This window comes from Phymastichus coffea, unplaced genomic scaffold (assembly GCF_024137745.1).
Source record: "Phymastichus coffea isolate CEN01 unplaced genomic scaffold, Cenicafe_Pcof_1.1 PCOF00028, whole genome shotgun sequence".
Classification (NCBI taxonomy): Eukaryota; Metazoa; Arthropoda; class Insecta; order Hymenoptera; family Eulophidae; genus Phymastichus; species Phymastichus coffea.
Window position 1 is genome coordinate 2236385 of NW_026706839.1, and position 24890 is coordinate 2261274.

The window sequence follows — 24890 nt, forward strand, 5'->3', positions numbered from 1 at the left end:
TTTCGGCAATGGGCTCTGTAACTTTTGTGCATAATTACAATTGTTTTCTAATAAGAATATCATTTTCATGATCATTTGTATAAAAAAAATTAGCTGAAAGTGGCCAGTCCTTCTCTGTCTGTCTCTCCCCCCTTCTCTCTCTCGGTGGAGTAGAGTTACTTACTGCTGATAGGGCATTTTTATTTATAATTCCTAATGACTAGAGAAAATAATGAATATCATTGCAACATCAGAATTCTATACTTAGAAATTTACTTGAATATTTTCTTAAGTACACAATAATAACCGATGAACATTCTGCAAGAGTTAATCTTGTATAAGGATTGCAATATTGCGAAAATAATACAAATTAGCTTGTCATTTGTCAATTGTTTGCCTTGTTAACTTTGATTTTTATGCTGACATGTTCAGACCCCTTCATCGATGTTCAGCCGGGTTTATTTCTAAATAAAATATCTAGCGTGTTATATCAGGTTAGACGTTTGTTTTATTCTCATGAATAAGTCTACTAGCCTCCATATAGAATAAATATTGTATCAGTAAAGTTGCATACAGACTTAAATGACAGCTCGGAATCATCTTTGTTTTTTACAAAGATACCACTACAGAAAACGCTTCCAAATCGATTAATCGCATTCTAAGTCTTATTATTCAACCGTGTAATTTGTTTAAGTACAGTAGTAATAGTAAGCCATAGGGGCGATGTTGTCACTAATTTTTTCCATTAATTATAAATCTAGGGACATTGATGGGGCGCCTGAATTTTATGAATTTCTTTAGAAGAAATTATTATGATGAATGAGTCGAAATTTCTTCTCAACTAGTCTACTAGTTTAGGCAAGAAATTTCAGGAATAAAATATAACATTTATTAAACTTTTATGCGATGTGAAAGTGACATCATGAATTTTTATGATGTGATATACACACACACACGCGCGCGCACCAGACCAAATTGTGTAAAATCTACCTTCTTAGTTTTACTTGGAGTCTCTAATAACGTGGAAAAACGCATATGACTCAATAATTTAGTAATGTACGGTAGTAGTGATTTAATTTTAGTTCGTTTGGCAGAGATAATTATTTAAAATCAAGTTTTGCAACTAAGAGAAATTTTCAAATAATCGGCTTGATTAAACGTCCTGCAAATGAATTAATGTATGTTGCGGGAGAGGCGTAAAATAAATTTGATGCGTATGAAAACGTTAATAGTATATTATGTGTGTTATTTGCTTTATTTATAATATAAAAGGAAACGTAGCGAATCAAGAATATAAACAAAACATAATCGAAAACTTAGTATCTGTGTAATTGATTTGAGTAAAAATTCTATTGAGTGCTTTTATATTGAGATTTCGGATACACATGTCTTTGATCATAAGCCATTATTTTATTAAAATTTCATTACTTTAGTAAATCGCAAATGATGCAAACTGAATTTAAATATTTGAACGAACAATGTAAATATGTACGTATAAACAATAAGAATGTGTGTGAAATTACAATTTAAAAGCACGAGTAATTGTGGCAGTTACAACAGCAATGATCATCAATGTTGAATGGGTAATAGCTTCTTGGCCGCTGTCATCCTGTAAAAATAGATATCTTAATTCAATTGTAGATGATTGGATAAAAAGAAATTTCTTACGGCTGGTGCGTCTTGTCTTTTCCGTCTCTACAAGAAAATTCAGCATGATTAGTTTTATTTAGAAGAGAAATTCAATGTGAAGTTTAAAATCTCACCTCATTATTGTCGTAATAAATTTTTTCCATCTTAGCAAATGCCGGTTGACCAATGATGGCAGGAATAGCAGAAGGCAAATTTTGGAGGTACTCTAATTTACCAACATAAGCAAGTTGTTCCGCGCCACTTCCACCAGCGAAATACGGTACCAAATTGGTACGGTCTTGTGGACAAGAGTTCATCACAATCGTCAGGGTATTTGATGGTGAAACCTAAATTACAATTTCAAATTGAACTTTATGTGGAAACATTTACTTACAATGGAACAGTTATTTAAATTACAAAAATATATTAGATTTATATATATACACACTAATTTCTATAAAAAAAATATCCGCAAATAAGCTTTCTAACGTGTTGTTGCATGAAATACCATTTTTTAATTATTCCAAACTCAACCAACGATGTTTCCCAGATATCTTTCTTGTAAACGTAATTTTTCTTTATTATTACTTTTTACGAGATGGCGGCAAAGAATAAAACATAGACCGATGAGAGTTAGACAGACAACATGGCAGTTTGTAAATAACAACTGAGTTCTATTTTTTCATTATTCGATAGCTGATGGAACACAATACTTACGTAGTGCTTTAAGTGTTCAAGGACGTTGCCAAGCTCATCGACTTCAACGTGCATAATTACTAGATGGCCTCGTTGATTTTCTTTGAAGCTCAACTTTTTAACATCGGAAAGATGAACAATGGTAGGTGCACGCAGTTGAGTCTTCCTCAATCCATCGACAAGGCTGCCGAAGATGGTGTTTTTAAACTTCAATGGCATTTTCGTTTTCTCACCCTGCGAGGTTGGCTCTAAATTAATAAAAAATATAAATTACAAGAAAGGTTAGGTATCAATTAAAGCAATACATTCCTAGAAATTTCTTTCAAGAAAAAGAAAATCAAATTTCACATATAATCCCTAAGTAACTATAAATTCAGAACAGTTCACAGTTGATCGTGTTTTTATTTTTATTATTTTGCTTTTACGTAATTGTTGCAGGGCGGCTATTCTTTTTTAATTATTTGTCTTGCTTTATTTAAGTAAATATTTATATAATATTGCAGCGTATATACATATAATTATTAGCAACATAAATTCAAGTTCACAAGTTACATTGGAAGCTTAGTTTTATTGTTTATAAAATCAATTCGTAAAACTGAACTCTCGCGTTGCTAAGTATAACTTTATACTTAATGATTTGCAAAATAATCTTACCAGTTTGCGATAACTCTAATGCATCTCGACGTTGACCATAGATCAGACGTGCTCGAGAGTCTGAAAGACTAGGTGATATCTTGTAAAGGTCACCTATAAAAATGTTTTATAAAAAATGTGTATTTGCAAGCAGTGAAGCAATCGATTTATTTTTGTGCTAAAACAATCAATTACTTATCGACATGTTTCTGGTTCGTTCAGCCCATGAAATCAACGAAACGATGCTCGATCCCAATTTTTGGTCGCAATCGCAGCTTACATCCCCCTTCGTATGACCGGCGACCGCGGGGCAGGTCTGCGGATATATGAATGTTCTTAAAAAATGATTTTTCTTTACAAAATACTTGCATTGGTTGGTATGCTCCTGGACGATTCGCGAAATATAGCAATTTACAGAATTTACGTCAGGTCGTAAAAGAAAATTGTCTTCAGGTAGAAAAATTGCCGAATTTTCAAATTCCAAATTGAACAAACCTCCAAATGCCCGCGAACGGGAAACTCATCTCGGTTTTCGAGGTACGCAGGCACGTCGCTTCGGTAGAGCTCGTCGACTAGCAGCAGAATCACGTTCAGCGGTCTGTCGTTGCTGCTACGTATGAGCGCATGAAGAATTATCCATTGTCATTCGATTACATAAAAGAGAAGACGAAATAAAGTAAATACATGTTCGAATGCGAGTAAGTTTTTTAGTAATCACACACATTAGCTATAAAACGACTGAATAAAGTCGAACCTTCGCTTCAACTCGACTGACCTTTTATCAATTGCAACTGGCGAATCCTCTTGGACCGGTGCAGCTTCGATAGCACCTTTCATCAATAGCTTCATAGATGGCGGCGATAGAAGCTTTTCTCCTTCGTTCGATTCTAGCAATCACAAATAAAAAAGCACCAAACATAAAAGACATCCTTTACATGGGCCGCGCGTGGATAGGCATGCCAATATCAAAGCAACGATTGATTACCAGCTCCAAAGCCGCTGGCGAAGACTCCCAGCAAAGCAAAAAGTACCAAAGCTTTCTTCAGTTCCATCGTAGCACAAGCTTCTTCAAATCACAATGAAGCGTCAAAGATTCGTCACGAGTGATAACTATTAAAGAAGTTTTTAAGCGATTATGCGGATCGGAAATCCAAGTGTAGAATGACGTCGCTGCCGATGAAAAATTCTCGTCTGGCCAATTAACAAACGAACGAATGTTTAGTTGTTGCTACGTTACGCCGAACAAATTGAACGATTTCGAACTTTTCCCGCACGAATGTTGGTTCGTTGCTACGTTACTGGAGAAAAAAGTGAAAAATCGCAAATTTTCACAAACGATCGAAAAAAAAGCGAACGATTTGAAATTCGTCGCAGCTTGCCGTTTGTCCGCGTGTTCGAAAACAAAAATAACCACGTTAGTCGAGGTTTCGACATGACAGAATCGCGATATCGACGGTGTTTTTCAAGGCGCTTTGGCGTAGATCGATGATTCGGTATATATACATAGGTATATGATGAAATTCAGGACGAACTAATTGACGTGATCGTTAGCATGACAAATCCAATTATTCGTGGGCAAATTCGGTCGGGAGAAAAGGTGGTGTACGGTAGCACTCGATGTTGACACGTTTCGCTCAAATGGAAAAGTAATGCCCGAGCCCACGTTTGACGCTCGTCTCGACGGAAATAATTTTCCTCTTCGCGCGAGAATTGGTGGATCGATATCTGCGAACTTGACAAGAAGCGAGCGAGAAAGCAAGCAGGTCCCTTTCTCACAGTCGGCGTCTACGTGGGTCAATCGTTATGGAACAAAAGAGCACACGAGTGCTCACATGTACGTGCATATATCGGCTCTGCTCTATTTCCAGAGTACTTTGCTTGGACTTTCGCGCGTATATATACACTCGTTAAGCGCTTTCCGCCCGAAAGACGACGACAATGCTTCGACTGATCAATGCACGTGCTTACGGACGGACAACTTGACTACTGGCTTTACTTTGCTTTTCTAATTGAGCTTGCACACGTTAACCTTTGATCGACGCTGCCTTTCTAAAATCAAACGTTCGGCATTTCTCGCGAGCGAGCGCGTTTTCAAGGCTCTTCCGCTGTTTCGAAGGATCGCCGACAATATCGTTATTTATTATCGTCAAGTTCTACGTTTCCTTCGCTCGATAGAAAAATCAACAGTCAAACTGTTCGCGACAAAATTGCCTAAACCTTTGTTTTATCGAATATCCATCATTTCCACTTTCTGATATAGTTGAGTAAGTTCTAGTCACCTGTTAGTCCGTAACAGTGAACAACAGATATACAGTATGAAAGTTTTCAATTCTGTAGAAATGTCGCAACGCAGCACGTACGAAATACACACAATTACGCTAGTTTATTCAGTGCGCCTTGGGATAAGAAAATGTAGCGTATGGATTAAATGTAAGTTGAGTTATTCGTTATTGAAAGAGGTACTATAAGCTCGCAACCACTTTCCGATCCATACGAGTTACGGAGAAATATTTGAAAACATTCCAACCGCAAATTCATTATCCATCCAGAGCCATCCAGATAGAATGCCAGCGACAAGTTTCGAGAAGCTGAAAGGAAGCGCCCAAGTGAATGAATTTCAAAGCGAACTTTTGACCTGTAATACCGCAAGAAAAGCCGATGCCGATCGTATGGAACGTTTGTCAGCGTGAGCTTCGTATACGAATGCGGCCGCGATGCCAAACAGCCGAGAGGAATCGATAATCGCAGCGTAAACATCGAAGAAAAGTGCGTAACAGCAATATCGCGGAGAACTCTCCCTCGACAGAAAATCGGTGTGCCTCCCCTCGCTTATAGCACTCGCCGGGCAGTATAAGGTTCCTCGAGTATGCGTTTATGAATAATGAAGGCGGCGGCGGCGCGATGGCGAGTATCGTTGGCTAGCCGCGACGCCGATTGGTCCACGTTAGGTCGTCCGTCTCACCCGCACTGGTCGTGTAGGCGCACACTCGCCCATTGTCTATAAGGCTTGTGTGTGTGCGTGCGCGTGCGTGCGCGTGTGTGTTTCTCTTTCCGCCGACTATACACCCTCGAGCGAGCGAGCGAGGGCTTGGCGAACGCTTCAACCGGGCAACGTTGACGAGTGTGTCTTAGCGCGCTGTCGGGTGTGCACATCATCTCTGCTTTTTTTTTTTGCTTCTCCGGGGCCGAACGCTGCCATCGCGATATAAGTCTTCAAGGTACGACTGTCACTTTCACTTTTGTCTGGCTTTTTGCGAGTGAAGTGTGCGTTACGAATCCCCCCTCCCATCGCCGCCTTTCTCTGGCTTATCGAGAGAGCAGAAGGCGCGCACGTGACCTGTTGCGTCGCTCGGGCCAGCTCTGATTTTTCGGAGGTTGGGCTTCGCTTCTCTTACTTCTCGCGATAATCGCGCCTTGCCGTGTGCGCGCCTTTCTTCTTCTTCCTCGGCCGCCCGGCGAACGTTATTGTCATGCTCGCGTGTGTTCTCTGACCATTTGCGATGGAGATGCGAGCCAATGGTTTTTCATCTTGAGATTTCGATCAATTGCTCGATATTATGATGTTTGCACTCACGCCGAGCTTGACGACGCCAATCATTTTGCAATCTTTCAATTTTCTCACTACAAAGTTACAAACGGATAGGCAAAACCGATTCACCTATCGCACACACACTGTGACACAAAGCATTTAATCAGCGAAATAGTCGTATTAATACTTTTCTTGGCAAATGCTAATACGCGGAAGCAAAAATCGGCAGTGAAACGGGAGAACGAGGAAACAAACTTTTTTGTTCTATCGAAGCCAGTACAAACCTATAGTCTTGTATATATACAACGTATTACACAATGTTATTTTGATTCTCTTCACTTTAATTACTTGGATACTGAATTGTGAAACCACGCACAATTGGAGCACAAAAATGAGAAATCGTTAGCCTAGCCGTTACGATATGTTGCGTTACAAAACTCGTAAGAATTTCATTTTTCGCTTTGTAATTAATTTCCTTCGTAAATAACGACTCTGTGCACACCGTTGCATCGTAGATTTGGGATATTTGCTAGACCGTACGCCCGTTCTCGTTCCAGAAAGTGAAGCTAAATCTGCAGTAAAATGCATTGCAATTTCTTTACCATTTAAACAAGTAAGCTTGAGAAAAAGCGAGCAGAAAATGGAAATAGCATTGCGGTATTGCATTATTAATTATGTAACAATGTTGTGGTACTAGAGTAAAATAAATATAAAATGTTAAGCCACCGGAAATTTCCGCGAGGTATATTCGTGAAATTGAAAAACTGACGTCATATGGAGTAAATAACAAAAGTGGAAGAGCTCGACACCGCGTACTTTCGAAAATTCGAATTCGGGCTTCGATCGTTGTCATCGTCGTCGTTGACGTCGTCGTCGCTACGACGTAAATACTTGGAGCGAAGTTAACCGTTGCTTATACCCTAATGTTCATCAAGGACCTTGATAGTACGCACTTAAAGGTTAAGCACATCGAACGTCAAAAGCTTGTGAAATTATTCAATAATTGGTTTGTTTTTGCGACATTTCTGGTTCGATCGAGGCTCCGGCTAAATATTTCGATTACGTACTTCGAAACCGCCAGGATTACTATACTGCATTATTCGCGGAACCAAGCAGAAAAACATTTATGCGCTATATTTTCTTTCGATCGTAGCGAAAGAAAAAAGAAACTCGGAAAATGCATTCGATCGATGTACCGTATGTACGGAACCCGAGTGAAAGTGTCATCGCGCGAGTGCAAACTCTAAAGATTGAATGTTTCGAGAAACTTCTGTTATATGTATACGCTTCAGTTAACTATGTTCCGCGCTGCAGAATAACGTTTTATAACGTATACAAGATGTACAGATCGCGTAGATCGCATACGCGAGCTATAGACGAGCGACTGTGCAATATACTTTTACTTAACGCTGTTTACAGACATTTTATTCAACGTAGATTTCGATCTATGTGAAAAAAAAAGAAAAATCATCCTTTTATCTCGTCATTGTTATTTCATTAGAGAGCTCGTAAACATACTCATTAATGAACGCCGAGCAATCTGAGCTGTCGGAGAAACGTGCAGCGCCAATTAGCCATAAGTAAAAGTCCGATGCGGATCGATACCTTTAACACGCTTGCTGGCATTTCAATTTGCGCAGATGATGAAAATGAAGCAAGTGGGCCTTGTGGCCGACCTGATGCCCAACATCAGGATCACGCAAGCCGTCGGTCACTGGCTCTTCAACTACTACAGCGAAGGGATGAGATTCCCTCATAAAATTTACTGCATGGTGAGTTCAGGATCGATAGCAACGCAAATCGCGCGACGGCAGCAAGTAGCAGAAACATAAAGAGAAAATGCGGCGAATCTACGCAGGTGACGCTGTTTCTGATGCTGTTCCAATTCGGCACTATGGCAGTGAATTTGGTGAAGGAAATCGACGACGTCGACCAGCTGACGGCGAACACGATCACGGTGCTGTTCTTCTTGCACCCGATCGTGAAAGTGATCTACCTGGCGGCGCGCGCCAAGATATTCTACAAGTGCCTGGGCATCTGGAACAGCCCCAACAGCCATCCGTTATTCGCCGAGAGCAACCAGCGCTACCACGCCCTCGCGCTATCCAAGATGAGGAAACTTTTGTTCTGCGTTTGCGGCGCCGTCATATTCTCCGTGTTGTGCTGGACGGGCATTACCTTTTTCGAGGACCCCATTCGCACGATTCACGATAAAGAGACCAACGAGACCACCACTATACCGGTGAGTGAAATTTGTCCGTTTACGCTTCCTCTTCAGCTGCACGATCGATTACATTCCGAATTGGCCAACACGAGAGTTGGCTCGAATAATTAACAATTGTGCGTTTCAAAAATGCTCCAGAAATTGCACCGTCAGTCACGGGCTCGCGCTCGCTCGTGCGCCTATGAGCGAGCCAATTATCGCGGGTTGTATAATGAGCTATCGAATAATGCTTACGCGACGTACAGACTCCAACTCGGTGACGCGTCGCCGCTGCCTTATCCCGGAAAAATACCAAGCGACAACAATTTGCAGGTTCCAAGACTGATGATCCGCTCCGCGTATCCGTGGAACGCGATGGGCGGCGTAGCGCACATCTTCTCGCTGATCTATCAGTTCTATTATCTGGCCATCACAATGGGTATCTGCAACATGTTTGACGTGCTGTTCTGCTCGTTCCTACTGTTCGCCTGCGAGCAGCTGCAGCATCTCAAGGCCATTATGAAGCCACTCATGGAGCTGAGTGCCACACTGGACACCGTCGTACCCAACAGCGGAGAGCTGTTCAAGGTAGCTGTTCTTTCAGGCGCTCTTAACGAGCTAGCTGACGGCGCCGCGTTGTCCCTTGCGGATTTCGCTCTTAAAAGATTAACTTTGCAAAATGAAACTAACAAGCTAGCGCGCAATCAGCGAACCTGCGAATGCGGCGACCAATCGGTCCATTCAAGCTCGACCGCGCCTCACGATGTCACGATGATGAATTAACAGATGTTGTCGCAAGCTCTCAAAATCAACGTTATCGGGCCGCGAGACTGCATCGCAATCCATAAATCTGGCCGGCGATCCAATTTCTGCCGATAAATAAAACGACACTCGACAACGTAAAGCCGCTATCTCGAGCTGGTAATTTACAGGCTGGCAGCGCGGACCACCTGAGGGAATCGTCGGGTATCCAACCAAGCAGCAACGGCGAGAACGTGCTCGACGTCGACGTACGCGGCATATACAGCAATCGCCAAGACTTCACGGCGACGTTCAGACCGACCGCCGGCACGACTTTCAACGGGGGCGTCGGTCCGAACGGCCTGACCAAGAAACAGGAGATGCTCGTGCGGAGTGCCATCAAGTATTGGGTCGAGAGACATAAGCACGTCGTCAGGTGAGTTGCAGCAGTAATCGTGGAAAAGCATCGCGCGGCTGATCGATTGATACGCCACAGTCCCTCGGTCGGCGTATCGCTCGATGGAAGCCTATCAATGCGATGCGCACCGATGTGTTATATGCGCGCAGCTTTGGGACGCGAGGCACTCGCGAATACAAACCGCAACGTATACGTCAGTCGCGAATGCGCAGCGAGCGCCACGCCATAAATCAGAGGCCGCGCCGCGCGCGGAATCGCTCGCCGAAATATGTAGGCCGCGAGGGAAAGAGAGCCGCCACGCTCAAATTGCACGGCGTTTAAACTAATGACGAAGAGCGCGGGGCTGCCTCGCGGGAGATATGCAACACGCGCATTTCGCGTCGAGAGCTGCGCGACTCGATTCCAAGTGATTTTTCGCAATCGTAAATCGAGGGAGACTCGCGGGCACGCGGTGCCACTATCGACGGTCAGATCTCTTATCCGGATCTTACGCGGTGAACGCGCAGCTGCGAGCGTGCCCGCCCATTTGGACTCGCAAATTTCACGTTGGCAGTTGCCAGAGCGAATGCAGTTGCGCTCGGAGAGGGAAATAGCGAAGCGTCTGGAATTTCATAGAGCGGCGTGTAAAGTCGACTTGTCTGCTCTCCTTCTGGATGAAAGCAGTTACGTAACAATCGTAAATAAAGTTCGGACGCGATAAGAGCACGTCGAAAATCCTCTATTCTAATCCGAGTGAACTCCGCGATATAATGAGTCTCCGGCAGTAGGTAAGCCTCGCGCTTAAAACAAGCTGAAGTGCAAGGATATTCCGGGCGGGACCGTGGGAAAAGACGAGGGAATGGGTAATTAGGTGGAGCGAAATCCAGGCCAGCCAGCGGGAGCGATCGCTCAAGGGCTAACAAGCGAACAGTTAGAGCCGAGAGAGCTGCGTCAGTCGGATAGAGGCTGAGGTTAACCAACGTCAATCATTAATAGCTCGGGCGATCTTTGCCATTGCAAGCGCGCGCGGCGGCCGCTTAATCGTTTGCTTTAGCAAGGACGCTAACTAACCCTTCAAGGCGGCTCTGTCAACATTTGTCAGTCGAACGCTAACCAAGCCGAGCCGAGCCGAGCCGACAAGTCGACCTCATGTATGCACATCAGCCTTCGCCGTTAACTTTCGTTCCTTTTCTTTTCGCTCGCTCAATTATTCAGATGCTCGCGACAACGAGGCTAATCATCGTCGGCTTCTTTGCGTTCGTTCAAACGTCTATCCTCGCAGATTTAACGAGCTCGTGCTCGTTTGCCAAACATAATAATACCGTGAAAACGGAAAATTTCTCCATCTCACTTTTTGGCGCAACCAAAGTGAAGTAGATGGATAGAAATCCTTTAGAAATGTCTCGCGAGATATTTCTCGGTCGTCGCTCGTCGAAAAAGCTCTAGACGTGCACACGCGAGAGAAAAAAGAAAGTCTCTCTCTCTCTCTCTCTCTGTCTCTCGCTCTCTCTCTCGCGCGCGCGCGCGCGCGCGCGAAGATATGACGACGCGTCGACCAATCGATCGTACGCCAGCGCTTGCCGCAAATAATTCATGCGCGAAGAGACCAGAAACACCCATTATATTACAGACACGGGCTCGATGAACGATGAAGATGCTCGGAACGCGACGCTGCGTGCCAGAGCTAGGAAGGAGAGTTACGAGGGTCAACAGGTTACGCCGCTCTACTGATTCTCGCGGCGAGCGACGGGCTCGCGAAGGTGCGGCGTGGCTTACCAATCGCGCGCGTCTACGCGAGCTTCCTCGGCGTCGAGGAAATACCCGAACGCGGATTTTCCGAGATGCCCGTGCGACGGAAATTCGCGTTTTCGCTTCGACGAGCCATACTCGCGACTGTTGACTTTGTAATTATTTCCGACTACGCACAGCTCGGCCGTCATTAGAGTTTAACAAGTTTCGCCGTGTAAAGCGTTGCGTTATTCATCGGCGAAAGGTATATTCCCTAACTAGTTAGCGCGATAAAATGTAGGGTGCGATTCGGTACACAGCGACTTTGTTCATTAAGCTACCGCGCCGCTCGCGGCTGTCTGCAATACTCGAGCCTTTGCTGGCAGCGCACAGTTAACAACGCGAGCTCGTAGTTATAAGTTTTATTGGGGGGAAAAAAGGAAGTACGCGCGAACCTTTAGCGTCGATCGATAATAACACACGCAGTCGCAAGCAAATCCAAGAGAACGTTTTTCGTTGTTGTTTCGCGCTTGTGTCTCGCTGACGGCATCGATTACGCGGGGAAATAATGAGACGACGATTTTCACGACCACCGCAGCGCCAGTTCGTGCCAAGTAATTGACGTATTCGTCCATCGTAACGTTAATTGCACATGTCGATGGAGAAATGGGATGTAAGCGAGGAGGGAGCGGAAGGACTAAACAGCGTCAAGCAATTACCTCAAGAGGGAACTAAATCTATCAATCAATGCTGTGCCGCCCGACAAAGCGCTCCCGACGCGTGTAACTCGTAATCACTCAGCTTGTCACGCACACCCGTACGAAGTTTAACACTTTGCGCGATTCACGAGATAGATAGATGCATTCGAGTGATTTGCTAATCACTCGGCAATGCGCTCGTCGTCTCCTTTTTCTGGACGCTCGTTATCGCCCGCGAGCATTCAATTTTTTTTACGACATTGACGAGAATTGTTTTTGCGCGGCCAATCGATGATTCTGCACGTTCGGCCGAATCAATTCTTACGACACGCGGTACTCAGCGGTGATGTCCAAGTTTCCCGACGGATAAGGAAATCTCCGATTAACACGCGCATCTCGCATCCTTCGGCAATCCGACCTTGAGTATTTTTACAAAAAATGTACGAATCGCAGGCGAACCCGCCTTGTTTCCCCAAGTTATTTACGCCGAGCGTCGGAAAGGCAAATATCCGGGAGACGCGTGCGGGCGTACGTGCGAGAATCGATACGTCGGTATTTGCGATAAAATATTGACCGAATTCGCGCGCAAGTCGCTCCAGCGAACGCGTGCCGGAAATCATTTGAGCGTGGGCCGAAAAACACTCGAGCGCCGCGCGTGCAAATTTCATTCCGCGGAGCGCCCTGGACAAACGACGCAGCTGCGCATTAATCACGACCGCCCCGCAACTTGAAGCGCAATCGAACGCGCGGAAATGAATAGATGCGCTCGTGCATCTGGAAAAAGCGTCCTCGGTGCGCGGAAGAACTCGCGTGCGAGCGTCGAATGTTCGACGCAGCACGCGAGGCCACGGGCGAAAGTCGAGGACCGGTGCGCGCGAGAGCGTGACATTAGCAGCTCGCTCGGGTATTCGGGCGGCGTAGACAGCGAGAAAGCGAGTGCCGGGGGAGTGCAACTGGTGCGCGTGTCCCTTTATTTCGCTCCTCTTATCGCTACTCAACGATGAGGACAGCGTTTCAGGCCTGGAAAGACAGCGATCGTGAAGGACGCAAAAAAAGAGAAGCTTGAGATGACGATCAATTTAGTCGGGCGAGAGGAGAGAACATAAGGTCTTTTTTTCATCTCGAGGGGAGGTGGAGTTTGATCGAAGTTGCGTTAGAGTGGTGAGAGAGGGAGAGAGAGAAGTGGGTTTTTGTCGGCGAGAAGAAAATGGATGAGCTACGAGGAAAATGAAGTTTGCGAGAAAGAGAGAGAGGGAGTTGATTGACCTTGGTTGCATTTTCCCTTCCAGGAATAAAAGCGTCCTTGTAGTAGAAAAAGTTCATGGAAATAAATTAACCTGCTACTATGTAAGTTGTGAATTTGACTAATCTCTGAGTGATCGATGAAACAAACATTAAATTGATGATGTCGAAAAGTCGTAACTTTGTTACGACGTAGGTGCTTAGGCACAACTGTCATAGTCAGTCGAGTGTTTGTGCGAGCGGTTTCTTCTATTCTTGACCTCAACCTTTAAAAGTTGCCAGTACACGAGTCGGTTAGATTTTTCAAAGTTGTATAAATTATTTTTTCAGGCTGTGTAAGTCTCTCTCTCTCTCTCTTTCTGTCACGATAGTGCATGAAGTTATTTCTCCCTTTCCACCGTGTGAATTGTCGATTATTTACACTAGCAGCGGTATGCGTAATCAATATTGCAGCGTGGTTAAAAAGAAGACAACTTTTCAATGTCCTATGCGACATGCGCTACTTTGTAATTATCAATAGCACTCTTTGTTTCTTTGTTCAAGTACGTACTTGTATTAGCTCAATGTAATTGTGACACGAGTGCGCGCGTGCTCGGCCGAACGTCAATAAAAACCTACCAAGATCGTCATAAGCGTAGCTCCAGTGGTTAATAAATCTGCCCCGGGGCCACAGGGTCAGCACATCAAGAAACTAACATGGAGGAGGCAAGCCCGCAACATCGTTTGATTTGATGCAAAACGTGCAATAACCGGCAGTACAGGCGCATCCCTGACTGTTGATCGGGGACTTCCTCGCGGGGATATACGCGAAAGCGTTTGCGTTTGTTCCGGGTCTGTCTGGCGCATACAGCTTATAAACGACGGCAAGGCCGTTGTGCAGAGCTGCAATCAATCGTCATAGCTTCATTCGTGTAGTTACGCTCACCTTATGCTTGCCAGCGTCAGACTCTAGACGCACTCTATACACCCTTCGAATTGTGTGCGCGCGCGCGCGTATCGATTGACGCTTGAAAGCTCGGATGGCAGTGAGCGAGAGAGAAAGAGAGAGAGAGAGAGAGAGAGAGCGACGGGAAAGTGAGGTTTCCAAAGTTCGACTACACATGAATAATGCAGACCATCGGCTTGGTAATTGCCTGCTAATTCCGTCGCTGCCCCCTTAAACATTAATAGGATGTTCGTTAGTAACGCGAATCGCTATATATAGCGTGCGTTTGCTGCTCGTTTTTGTGGCCTTTTTTTTCTGTCCCGTAGCCATGGTACTTTTCATAAAGCGCCGCGATGATATCGTTAAATTTTATTAGCGGGCTCTTTTATGTTTTACAAAGCACGCCTATCGAGCGAACGGCTAATGAAGCGTTTTATCGGATTGGAGCGATTGACAAGGCCAATAAACGTGATTAGCGTCGGAAAATGATAATATGACGCGGGGGCCGGTATTGCTAGGCGTACATTCATTGCCATGTGGGTGAATTGCAATTTGCACGTTTTTCTAATTGATCGCTTGATTTCAGGCTGGTAACAACGGTCGGTGACGCTTACGGCGTTGCTCTTCTGCTTCACATGTTAACGACTACCATTACCTTGACTCTACTCGCTTACCAAGCCACGAAAGTACGCTTGAATTCATTACTACGAGAGTTTGAGTCGTGAAATAACTGGCCTAGCCGCAATATTTTATATTTGATGAACTGTGTGTAGGTGAACGGGGTGAATGTGTACGCGGCGACGACTATCGGTTACCTGCTCTACACTCTGGGCCAGGTGTTTCTGTTCTGCATCTTTGGCAATCGGCTTATCGAGGAGGTTGGCACACTGCTCTGAATATTTATGAGATAACTTTGTTGTTGCTACCAAGGGAGCCATAATGTATAATATTGTTTTGTTTTTCTCTTTGCCTTTACTTTGCGCAGAGCTCATCTGTTATGGAAGCCGCATACTCTTGCCACTGGTACGACGGTTCGGAGGAGGCAAAAACTTTCGTACAAATTGTGTGTCAGCAGTGTCAGAAAGCTATGTCTATATCTGGTGCCAAGTTCTTCACGGTATCGCTTGATCTATTCGCCTCGGTGAGGAAAAACTTACTCGACATTTACCATATCTTGAATAGTTAACCCGAGCCACTAATGCAATTGACTTTGGTTCAACATAGGTATTGGGCGCTGTAGTGACATACTTCATGGTATTAGTGCAACTGAAGTAAACGTTGAGAATTGTCGGAGCGAGTGAACAACAATATCGATTCGACTTTACGACTAGTAGCTACAACTTGGGATCGCTTCCATCCAGCAGCTCGCTATCTTTCGAGAGAGCGAGCCCGCTCGAACTTTGTTATTTGGGAGATTGCGCAGCCAGACGAAAACCCATCGCTCTCCCGCGCTTACTATCTTTTTCTCTTTCCCTCTCGATGCGAGGCTGAGGGAGAGAGAGAAGGGGGGATATTCGCCGTGTGCTTTTACCTCTTGGGAGACCCGGGCTTGCATACATCTTTGGCGAGTATCGCCGTTTCTCCAAGAATGCTGTCTATTTATTTATGGCCCGACATCTATCTCGCAGGATTCCTTGTTTTCTCCAATCAAAACCTTATTTTACATTTTTTTCTTTGCTCAAAAAAACATTTTCAATCGTTGCCTCTCGTCAAATTTTATTCTATATTTCATATCTTACTCTGGCTAGAGAATATTAAACACAAAATATCTTTACTTTTTTTTTAATGTTCGATACGTATTTCATTTATAGTTTTTTTATCAATTTCATTCACTATGGTAGCCAGCTGATGATCAAACACATTCCGAGTGTGATTATCAGATATACAGCCAGATGAATGAACTACTGCAAGCGAGTTGTATATTCGCCGATGAATTACTTCTTACAGATTACTCATGTTTATTTTGAGCTATCGTTGCCGTGGTTAGCTTACAATTATTATTTATTTATTGATTTACTGTGAAGAGTCAATATTGATTATTAATTTCAAAGTATTAACATACTTGCAGGGGAAATAATACGCTAAACATAATTAAATACATAAGTAAATTTGCATAACAGTTAACAATGTATTATTTTTAAATGATTTATCCATTGTTGATTGTTGAGCTTAGTTCATGAATACATAAAGTAAACAGAAAATTTAATTTACATAATACCTACACTGCATGATGCGCTTTTCAACGACTTTAAGACGTTACCTAAACTGGTCAATTGTTAATTACATTATTTTTTTGTAGCATTTTATTTGGACATCAAAATAAGCTTTGTGTACGTTTTGATTGTTTTCTTTTACCTTAAAATCATGCGAATAAGAAAATTATTAAAACCTATAACTGTAAATATATTTCCTATTATATTGGTTACGGTTGAAAGACAAGTATATTTTACTATAATTAATATAATTTTTTTCTAAATATTTAAGAATTTCTTTTCAAGAATTTTCCAAAAAAATATTTGATGAATGTGTAATAAACTTAAACTAACAAAACAAATTACATTAATACGTAAAATATATGAATAGAGTTTGTGAATGATAATTTGCATAGTGTACATATATATTATGATGCTGTATCTTATTAAGGTAATGTATAAGAAATTGTAAATCAAATCAACTCTTGAATACCAACTGGAAATGTTATTTCTCTTCCTTATTTTTTAATCCCACATCATTGTTAACTATTTTCTTTTTTTTTTTTTTTGAAAAAAATAATTAAACTCTATTTAATCTTTTAGTTATGTTTGAAATAATTTAACTAAGAAACTGCAAAACTACTAAACGAGTGTCTTAAGATATTTTATACTTCAACGTTAAAGAAATATTTCATTTGTTTTACAATCAATTATGAGGAAACTGGATGTCAAATAATTTAGTAAAAAACACTATGTACCAAAATAACTTTAATTTGATAAAAATGCATTGGTATTTTGGGGTTGATTTTTGCAGCCATATACTTTTTTAAAAATATCTGTGATCACATTGAATATAAATATCAATTCACCAACTTCTGAAATCACGTTAATTTTTTACTATTTTTCAAAATTATTTTCCAATTGATGCTGTTTCTATGCAAGAGTATAGTTTGGAAAATTTTGATCATTTTATAATCGAAATGATTATATATTGTTATACGTATCTGAGTAAAAAATCGACCATAATTTCGCATTTACTTTGGGTGTTGGTAATTCAAATTTCGTAAAGTAATAAATCTAGCCATATTCTTAACTGATAACTTTGTTTATTGCAACGTTTGCATTTTTTCAATAAAATATTTAGGATATTAACACGTTGAGCGAAGCATGACTCATTTTGGGCCATGAATTTTTTGTATTAAATATTAAATATCAATTATCCTTTTCTCTCATTAATTTGCAGCATTACAAAAAGCATGATTTGTTTAGAAATAGATACTGACTTATACCAATCTAATTGGTAATAATGTAATATTACCGCCTTATTTGCCTATAAAAAACAAAAATACACCAGACTTTTTAGGGCCTTCGTATTCAACGTTTTAATTAATATCATTGTATAATAAAGTCAATGCGATTGTGAGATCGTTACTATTTTTTAGAACGACATAAAATATTCAATGGGAATAAGTTATTTCGTTAAAATTTACCTAATGTTTTGGTTATGATATACGTTATTTCCATAGTATTGGATTAATATATCATAATAAAATTACAGAGTATTTTTGCAAAAAAAAAAATTTTAAATGTAGTAGAAATTGAATTTTAAAGTGCAATAATATTTTGGTAATTGGTGTTTCTAATTTGTTTTCTCTAATCAGTCTTATACTGAATAACATAATAAAACATTATTCTCTGTAAATTTGTGTAAAAATACTATATTTCTTTAATAAAAACTACGAATTTTCAAACTTTGTTGCTATACCGTCACTTATTACGGATTAAAAATAAAACAATGGATATGAGTTGCCAATATAAAAGAACTTTCATTGCTTATTTTTCATTTTTCTATATAATAATGGATTTCGTTGATAAAAAATTTATCTTATTCTGCCAGTATTTTATATGCTTTCAAAGTACTTACGCACTGGCTTGGAAGACCTTTGTTGAGGAAAGAAGAAAAAGCTCTACATAGTGCAAATTTCAGAGGCATTCACATGTCGGAAGTTTTCAAATAAAACTTGGCGAGCATGATGAAATGGCGGATAACAGCGAGACAAAAAAGTCTAACCAAGACTAACATCATCGTCTATTATAAAAAGTTGTACCCGCTATAAAGTTTTTTTTTACATTTCAGTAAAAAAAAAAGAAATTTCGTCGACGTATGTCGACAAAAGTTTTATCCCAACCTTTCTCTGCCAAGGGGATCATTAAAAAGCATAATATGCGAAAACACGATATCGTACTCGAGTACATACATAGAATGAAGTATAATTAACAATTCCAAGAACAATATTAAAATAGAATTTCAGAAAGCTTTTTAATATAATGAAAAAATAGATAAATACAAACTTTTGCAGACTATTTTTATATCGTGAATGATATTTGAATGAAGCAGCAATAACTTTTGTCAAACACTTCCAAGTACTTTTATTTTTGAATTTATCATTAAAATGGCAATTAAAGAAATGACGGAAATTCTAATCCCAGTAGTAATTATTAGGTTGGATTAGATAGAGAGAAGAAGGAATTGTCATTAATTGATCTTTTCTCGAGTCAATGGCCACCGTTGAATTTGTCAGTAGTAGTCGTGCGATACGTATAGGGTCTAGCGATAAACTGCGAGCTCGACAGAGTTCACCGTGAACGTATCAATTTTGGGCGCGCTTACAGGTGATCGCAGTGGCAAGCATTAAATAAGCATCGCTTTTCGGCGAGCTCGTGCATCGCATCACAGTCGCTGATATGCTGGCGAGAGCGAAGGCCGAAGCGCAGAAAAGCTCATCGCGCAGTCGATCGCAAGTTGCAAGCGTGTAGGTAGCTGCTGGTAGCTTGCAGCTAAGCCGCGGCGCGTGGCGCATGCGCCCGGGCAAGTAGAGTGGCGGCGGCTGGAGCGAAAAGGGGAGCTTCGATCGTGTCGGTGGTGGAGCTGGCTGGCACGCTGAACGAGCGAGCCAGAGAGAGAAAGAGAGAGAGAGAGAGAGAGAGAGAAAGAGAGAGAGAGAGAGAGAGAGAGAGAGAAAGAGAGAGAGAGAGAGAGAGAGAGAGAGAAGAGAGAGAGAGAGAGAGAGAGAGAGAGAAAGAGAGAGAGAGAGAGAGAGAGAGCGCGCGCGGGGTTGCGCCTCTCATCCGTAAACGAGGCAGGCTTAACCTCGTGCTGTCCCCCCAGCCACTTTTCGCCTCCAGCACGATGTGTCGTCGTGGACAACCAGCAGCGACGACAGCCAAGCAGCCGCGGCAGCCAGCCACCAAGACAATACCTCGTTCATACACTTATAGCAATAATTCATTCCTCAGTGCCGCGCATTCGCCAGAGATATGGGGACGAGACGAAGGTGCCAATCAGTTACGAGAAGGTAACCCTTCCCTACCCATCACTTACATGTGTGCCAATTTTTAAAAAATACGAGAGAAGGATCAAGAGAGAGGGAGCGAGAAGAAGATACATAACAAGTGCTCGAACAGAAGATGAAGAGGAGCAGTTGCTGCTCGTCGTCGTTGTTACGGATGATGATGAGGATAATGATGACGACTTGTTAGCGCTTCTTGGCAAGAAGCAGCAGCAGCAGCAGCCACCATAGGGACGAAAGCCATCGGGAGCGGCAGGCGGAGGAAAAGCCTCCCGGCGCTCAGGCAATGCCGTGAGTACTTAATTTTTCAATCGCTACCCCGACAAAGTCATGAGCCAACGTTGCTTGTTTACTCGAATTGACGACCGTTACGCAACGCGTACGCGCACCACCTACATCCCTACCCCACTTGGCGATTTTTCATTTCGATGCGCGGATGAGAGAGCCTTTGCAACTTCGATTGATCCTTCGGAAACGCTGAAATGGCTCGGTCGATTATCTAGCCAAGCGAATTCGCCACCGAAAATAGCGAACCAGGCGAGGAGCCCGCGAGCATTCGAATATATATATTTTTTTTATCCAGAACGCGCTTCGTCTAAAATAAATAACATCTCAACCGTGAGCAATTAAAAAGGCGCCACTGCATCTGTGCACCATCGGTTCGGTTGGCGCGCGCGCGCACCTTTGACATTCGCGTGTATTACGCACAACCATGCTAATGATAACATATTAAATAATATCAATCGTTTCGGGGACATTTGAATGCAAAAAGCTCCCGCCATCTTTAGGGACAATTCTGAATACGCAAGCTCTTGGTGTTGCTTTTCTTTTCTCACTTTTGCCTGTTGCTCAACTAATTAAAATCGGCTCTCGCTGCAGTGAAAGCTACGTTAAAGCCATACGTTCCTGTAATTTAATTCTTCCTAATACACATTCATAGCCAAGTTCCGGCAATAATGATTCTATTTTATTTTAAATTTAGAGGATTCGCTTAAAAATCCATCAAATGGATCTACATAAAAGGGCTGCAATCTCAACTGTGCAATCGATTTTAAAACTTTTAATGCAGCTAGTTTTCAATGATTCAGATTGAGCGAAATAGATCCTTAACAGTTAGCATTACTACAAAGTCGGTTCATCTTAGATTCCGTGAGCCGTTCCGCCCGCATGCCAAATTTCGCTATTGAGCGATCTAGACTCAGATTACATCTTCTCGTTATCACAGCTTTTGTAAGCGTTTCCGTTTGCGATGTTGCTGCTGCATAAGTATTCGCAACGCATGCACTGTATTGACGTGGCATTATGAACAGTGAAATCATAGGGATACAAGTTTCCTTCCAAAAATATTAAATATTATTGAAAAAACTAATGTTGCGCTCTTGAAAGCTATATAAAAGTAGAAAAATATGCAGTCAGGAGTATTAATTGCCAGAAGTATTAAACGCAATGTACCTGTGCATGTAACTGCTACCATTACGCGACTGTTTTACCTTGGCGATGCTCTACAACGCGATGTGAAAAATGGGTATTCGAATAGTTGGCTCGCATGCTACATATAGGAGGAAATGACGATAATTCAAGTAGATATAGGTTGATAGGAAAGTGTGGCATAGAGTAGCACGAGTCGAGATGCACTGATAAGATCGTTTTACGATGATCACTCGACTAAGAGCGAGCGAGCGGCTCGTCGACTGAAGAGCCAAAAAAGGTATGGCCAGTTTAACGAGTACTCGAAAGTTAGCCTTCGCGTAATTTCTCTTTTTTTTTTGACAAATAAGTGCCTTCTCGAGATGTTTACACCCTCGTGCCCAGCGTTGAGATGCATTTCGTTTTTATTTTTACCTTTCTCGAAGACAAATTTTTAACACCCACTTAACCTAACTACTTGGCAACACTTATCATGCGTTATTACGTTTTGCTCGCTCTCCTCGTTGAACTACTTTACTTTAGGAAGCTCGTAAACACACAACGTAGTCAACCGACTGAGAGTAAACAACGTCGTCAAAGTGAAACGCTTCGCATCGTTCTTGAAGCACTTCTGATCAGATAACACAACTAACATAGCCACTATCTTTCACAGCGACTATTTGGATTTATTAGCGGATCGGAAAAAATGTCGATCACTGGGATTTAACCGGAGAAACATCCAAATATTTTTAGACGTTTCTCCGTTAATCTTCTATGACAATTCGCAATGAAGTGTTATTAGATGGGAGTGGTACAGCGTCGGATATCCCGTTAATTTCTTTTTCTGGTTGACAGACAAAATACGTCTTCCGGGGGTTAATCGTGGCTATGTCCCGGGAGGTTTTATTTCGTTCATGTTCTCACGAGAACAAAGTCACTTTGCAACTCTTTCATGCGAGAAAACACGGTCACTTGGCAAAAAACCGTCGCGAGCAGATATTCCTTTTATATCGTTGCGAGAGGAAATTATTTCGTTTTAGCATCTCTCGTCAATTATAATCGCATGCTCGCGAATAAGAAAGAAAAAATTTCACACTTTCCGAAGACATTAGAATTTCAACTTATTAAAAACTTAGCTCGTTTACTTTCTTATCGGAGTGAGTTTCTTCGCGCGCTAGTCCCCAAAAGTTTTCACGCGACATTAATTTTCACGGTAAATCTACGCGTTGCCAATCATAATCAGCGACCAGATAGTTGGGCAAATCTTCGAAACTCAATTTGCTAAAGTACTTCCTGGTCGCCTAGGAAAGTATGAAATAAATAAATCTTTAAGATGATTATAGCTGATGAAAGTTTTCTGGCACTCGTCAACGTTTAAAACCGATGACGCTTGCAAAAAAAAAAACAAAGAAAGGAGAGATTGACAGGGTTTTGGTCCGCCAGTTTTTGAATAATTGTTGAAAGCTCTGGCTGTCTTTGTGGGGCCGATAACGGAAAAAGTTTTCCAAGCTCGTACGAGCACACCGAAGCGCATTAAAAGTGCAGTTCTGCAGTTTCACGATCGCTCCCGGACAAATACCGACGACGGGCTATATGCGACCATTATTCGCAAAGATGTACCGTTTCAGCAGAACACTTTTACGAATACTTGTATACTACTTCTCTCGGCTTTTGAGATACAACTCGTCCGGGCCTTCATTATTCCAGTCGCAGCATGGCACTTGACGATATTACTTATCGCGTCAACGTTGTTTGCAATATTTTTGTACTTGCGAAAAAAGAATAGGCGAGCAAGTATCAAAGTTCCCATTCGAGAGGCCCGCAACGTTTTCGGGGTCACTGGTTTCAAACGCCAGCAAGGCTCTATATTTTTTTCCTCGGCTGCGCGCGGTTCGATGTAGGTTACACTTCAATTCTGCAAAGAAAATGCAAAGCTCGGTGTCCTCTTTTCTGTCTTTTCTGTCTTGATTTCAAGAAGACTACAGCCCGCTCGCAGCATTTCTCGCGACTCGTTACAACGTAATTCAGTTTCAAAAGTCATTTCGCGAAAGCTCCGTAAGAGCGCGGCCTATTAATTTCCGCTCGCAAACCCAAACACTACGGCATCGGAGAAAGACGGTATAGCTGTTGCCTCGGCATCAGTTTTAATTTCCGGCTTGTTTGCAAGCCTTTTGGGGTCCCCTTTTGGACAAGCAAGCAAACGAACGAGTGAGCAAGCAAGCAAGCAAGCGGAGCGTCGCGTATCGGCCACAGATTGCTTTTCCATGATCAGCTGCGCTTCTTGTCCTCTTGCCTCTGTCTTCGCTCGTTTGCACTCCTTGCGCATCATCGATGTTGACAGTGAATATATTGCTCGGCTGGGCTGGGCAGTCCACCCTCCCCGAGGGATACACAGGCAGGTAGGCGTGTGTTGTTGTTGCTGTTTGTTTGTTCGAGCGACTACGGCAGTGCCGCTGCGATGTTTGCACGATTATACGGCATTCCTTGATTAAAATAGATCAAACAAACTTGGACACTGTCTTTAACCCGCAGCGGCGATTTTCTCGCTGTTTGCAAAGTCGAGCTCGCTCGCGCGGCCGGAAATATCATTTCGAAAAGATGACTCCGTTGGAGCGAGTAAGCCAGAACGGCGAAGTCGGTTTCTTTTTCGCTATTTCCCGGCGAATTTGCTAGATTGCATTTTCGACCAATTAGCGCTGCACGACAATTTAAAATTATTCTCTGCTTTTTCACTGTTGCACGGTTATGATGCTATTGATGCTAATCACGCGTCGTCTGGATATCGGTGGCTGTGTATCGTTGATGCAGACGTTGATATACAGTAGGATTCGTGTTTACTCGCGATTTGTCGGAACTCAGCAAATCCAATGAATTGAATGTACACCTTACAACGAATTTACAATTAAAATCGCTGACGTGAAACACTTCGCCTGTTATAATTAACGTACTTTTATTCTTTATCACATAAAAACACGTACGATTGGCCAAATAAATCTTTCAGCCTGGCGTAGGACGAGTTACCATCGGACTGAACGTATAGCTGAATAACGTAACGCAAATGAACGATTAGAACGACACACGATAGTGAAATCATTAATAAGAACACTAACTGATTTCTGAAATGATGAACGTGTGGAGACAGGTCAAACTTGTGAGTGAATAAAGGCATGCTCGATAGCCTTCTTTTTTTCCGTCAGACTCGGAAAAATCATCTCTTTTCACTCGTTTTGTAAAGAAGAGGGCTGTTGTTGATGTCGCAAAGCGCTCTGAGGTTACAAAAATACACTTGTAAAAGCTTTTCGATTCTTCTTCTTTCTAATAAAACGTAAGTCTTGAAATGTGAATTGAACTTTTTCGTGTCAGAATCAAAGTTCCGTCTTTGCTATAGTCGACGACAAAGATTTATAAACATATTTTGAATTAATCAATCTTTAATCGTGAGCTTTCTAGAACAACTTGTCTCGAGTAAAATTACTGATCCATCGCATTGACAATCATTGGTATTAAATAAATACGCTCGAGTTGGAATTGGTGCTACATT

General features: G+C 42.3%; 3 protein-coding genes across 3 annotated transcripts in view; 1 reads left to right on the forward strand and 2 right to left on the reverse strand.

The window, feature by feature from the left end:
* Window positions 1-24890, reverse strand: part of LOC131675765 (alpha-tocopherol transfer protein-like) — a 51522-nt gene that overhangs the window by 7502 nt on the left and 19130 nt on the right. The gene's annotated exons all lie outside the window — the stretch shown is intronic.
* On the reverse strand, window positions 1265-3796 carry LOC131675764 (uncharacterized). The gene is made up of 8 exons (XM_058954892.1): window positions 3713-3796; window positions 3433-3544; window positions 3133-3253; window positions 2959-3051; window positions 2326-2552; window positions 1743-1955; window positions 1648-1674; window positions 1265-1588 (listed from the first exon to the last, which is right to left on the reverse strand). The coding sequence occupies exons 1-8, from the start codon at window positions 3784-3786 to the stop codon at window positions 1499-1501; spliced, it is 957 nt and encodes a 318-aa protein (XP_058810875.1). The 5' UTR covers window positions 3787-3796; the 3' UTR covers window positions 1265-1498.
* On the forward strand, window positions 6046-18312 carry LOC131675762 (odorant receptor coreceptor). The gene is made up of 9 exons (XM_058954890.1): window positions 6046-6155; window positions 8107-8238; window positions 8325-8708; window positions 9003-9257; window positions 9602-9846; window positions 14987-15086; window positions 15174-15278; window positions 15386-15541; window positions 15625-18312. Exons 2-9 carry the CDS (start codon window positions 8107-8109, stop codon window positions 15673-15675), a joined length of 1428 nt encoding a protein of 475 aa, XP_058810873.1. The 5' UTR covers window positions 6046-6155; the 3' UTR covers window positions 15676-18312.

Coding starts and splice junctions, on each gene's coding strand:
- LOC131675762 (XM_058954890.1), top strand. CDS start 8,107: ATGATGAAAATGAAGCAAGTGGGCCTTGTGGCCGACCTGATGCCCAAC. Junction 15,087..15,173: donor TCGCTTACCAAGCCACGAAA/GTACGCTTGAAT, acceptor AACTGTGTGTAG/GTGAACGGGGTGAATGTGTA. Junction 15,279..15,385: donor GCAATCGGCTTATCGAGGAG/GTTGGCACACTG, acceptor TACTTTGCGCAG/AGCTCATCTGTTATGGAAGC.
- LOC131675764 (XM_058954892.1), bottom strand. CDS start 3,786: ATGAAGCTATTGATGAAAGGTGCTATCGAAGCTGCACCGGTCCAAGAG. Junction 2,553..2,958: donor ATTAGAGTTATCGCAAACTG/GTAAGATTATTT, acceptor TTATTAATTTAG/AGCCAACCTCGCAGGGTGAG. Junction 1,589..1,647: donor AAAGACAAGACGCACCAGCC/GTAAGAAATTTC, acceptor CTATTTTTACAG/GATGACAGCGGCCAAGAAGC.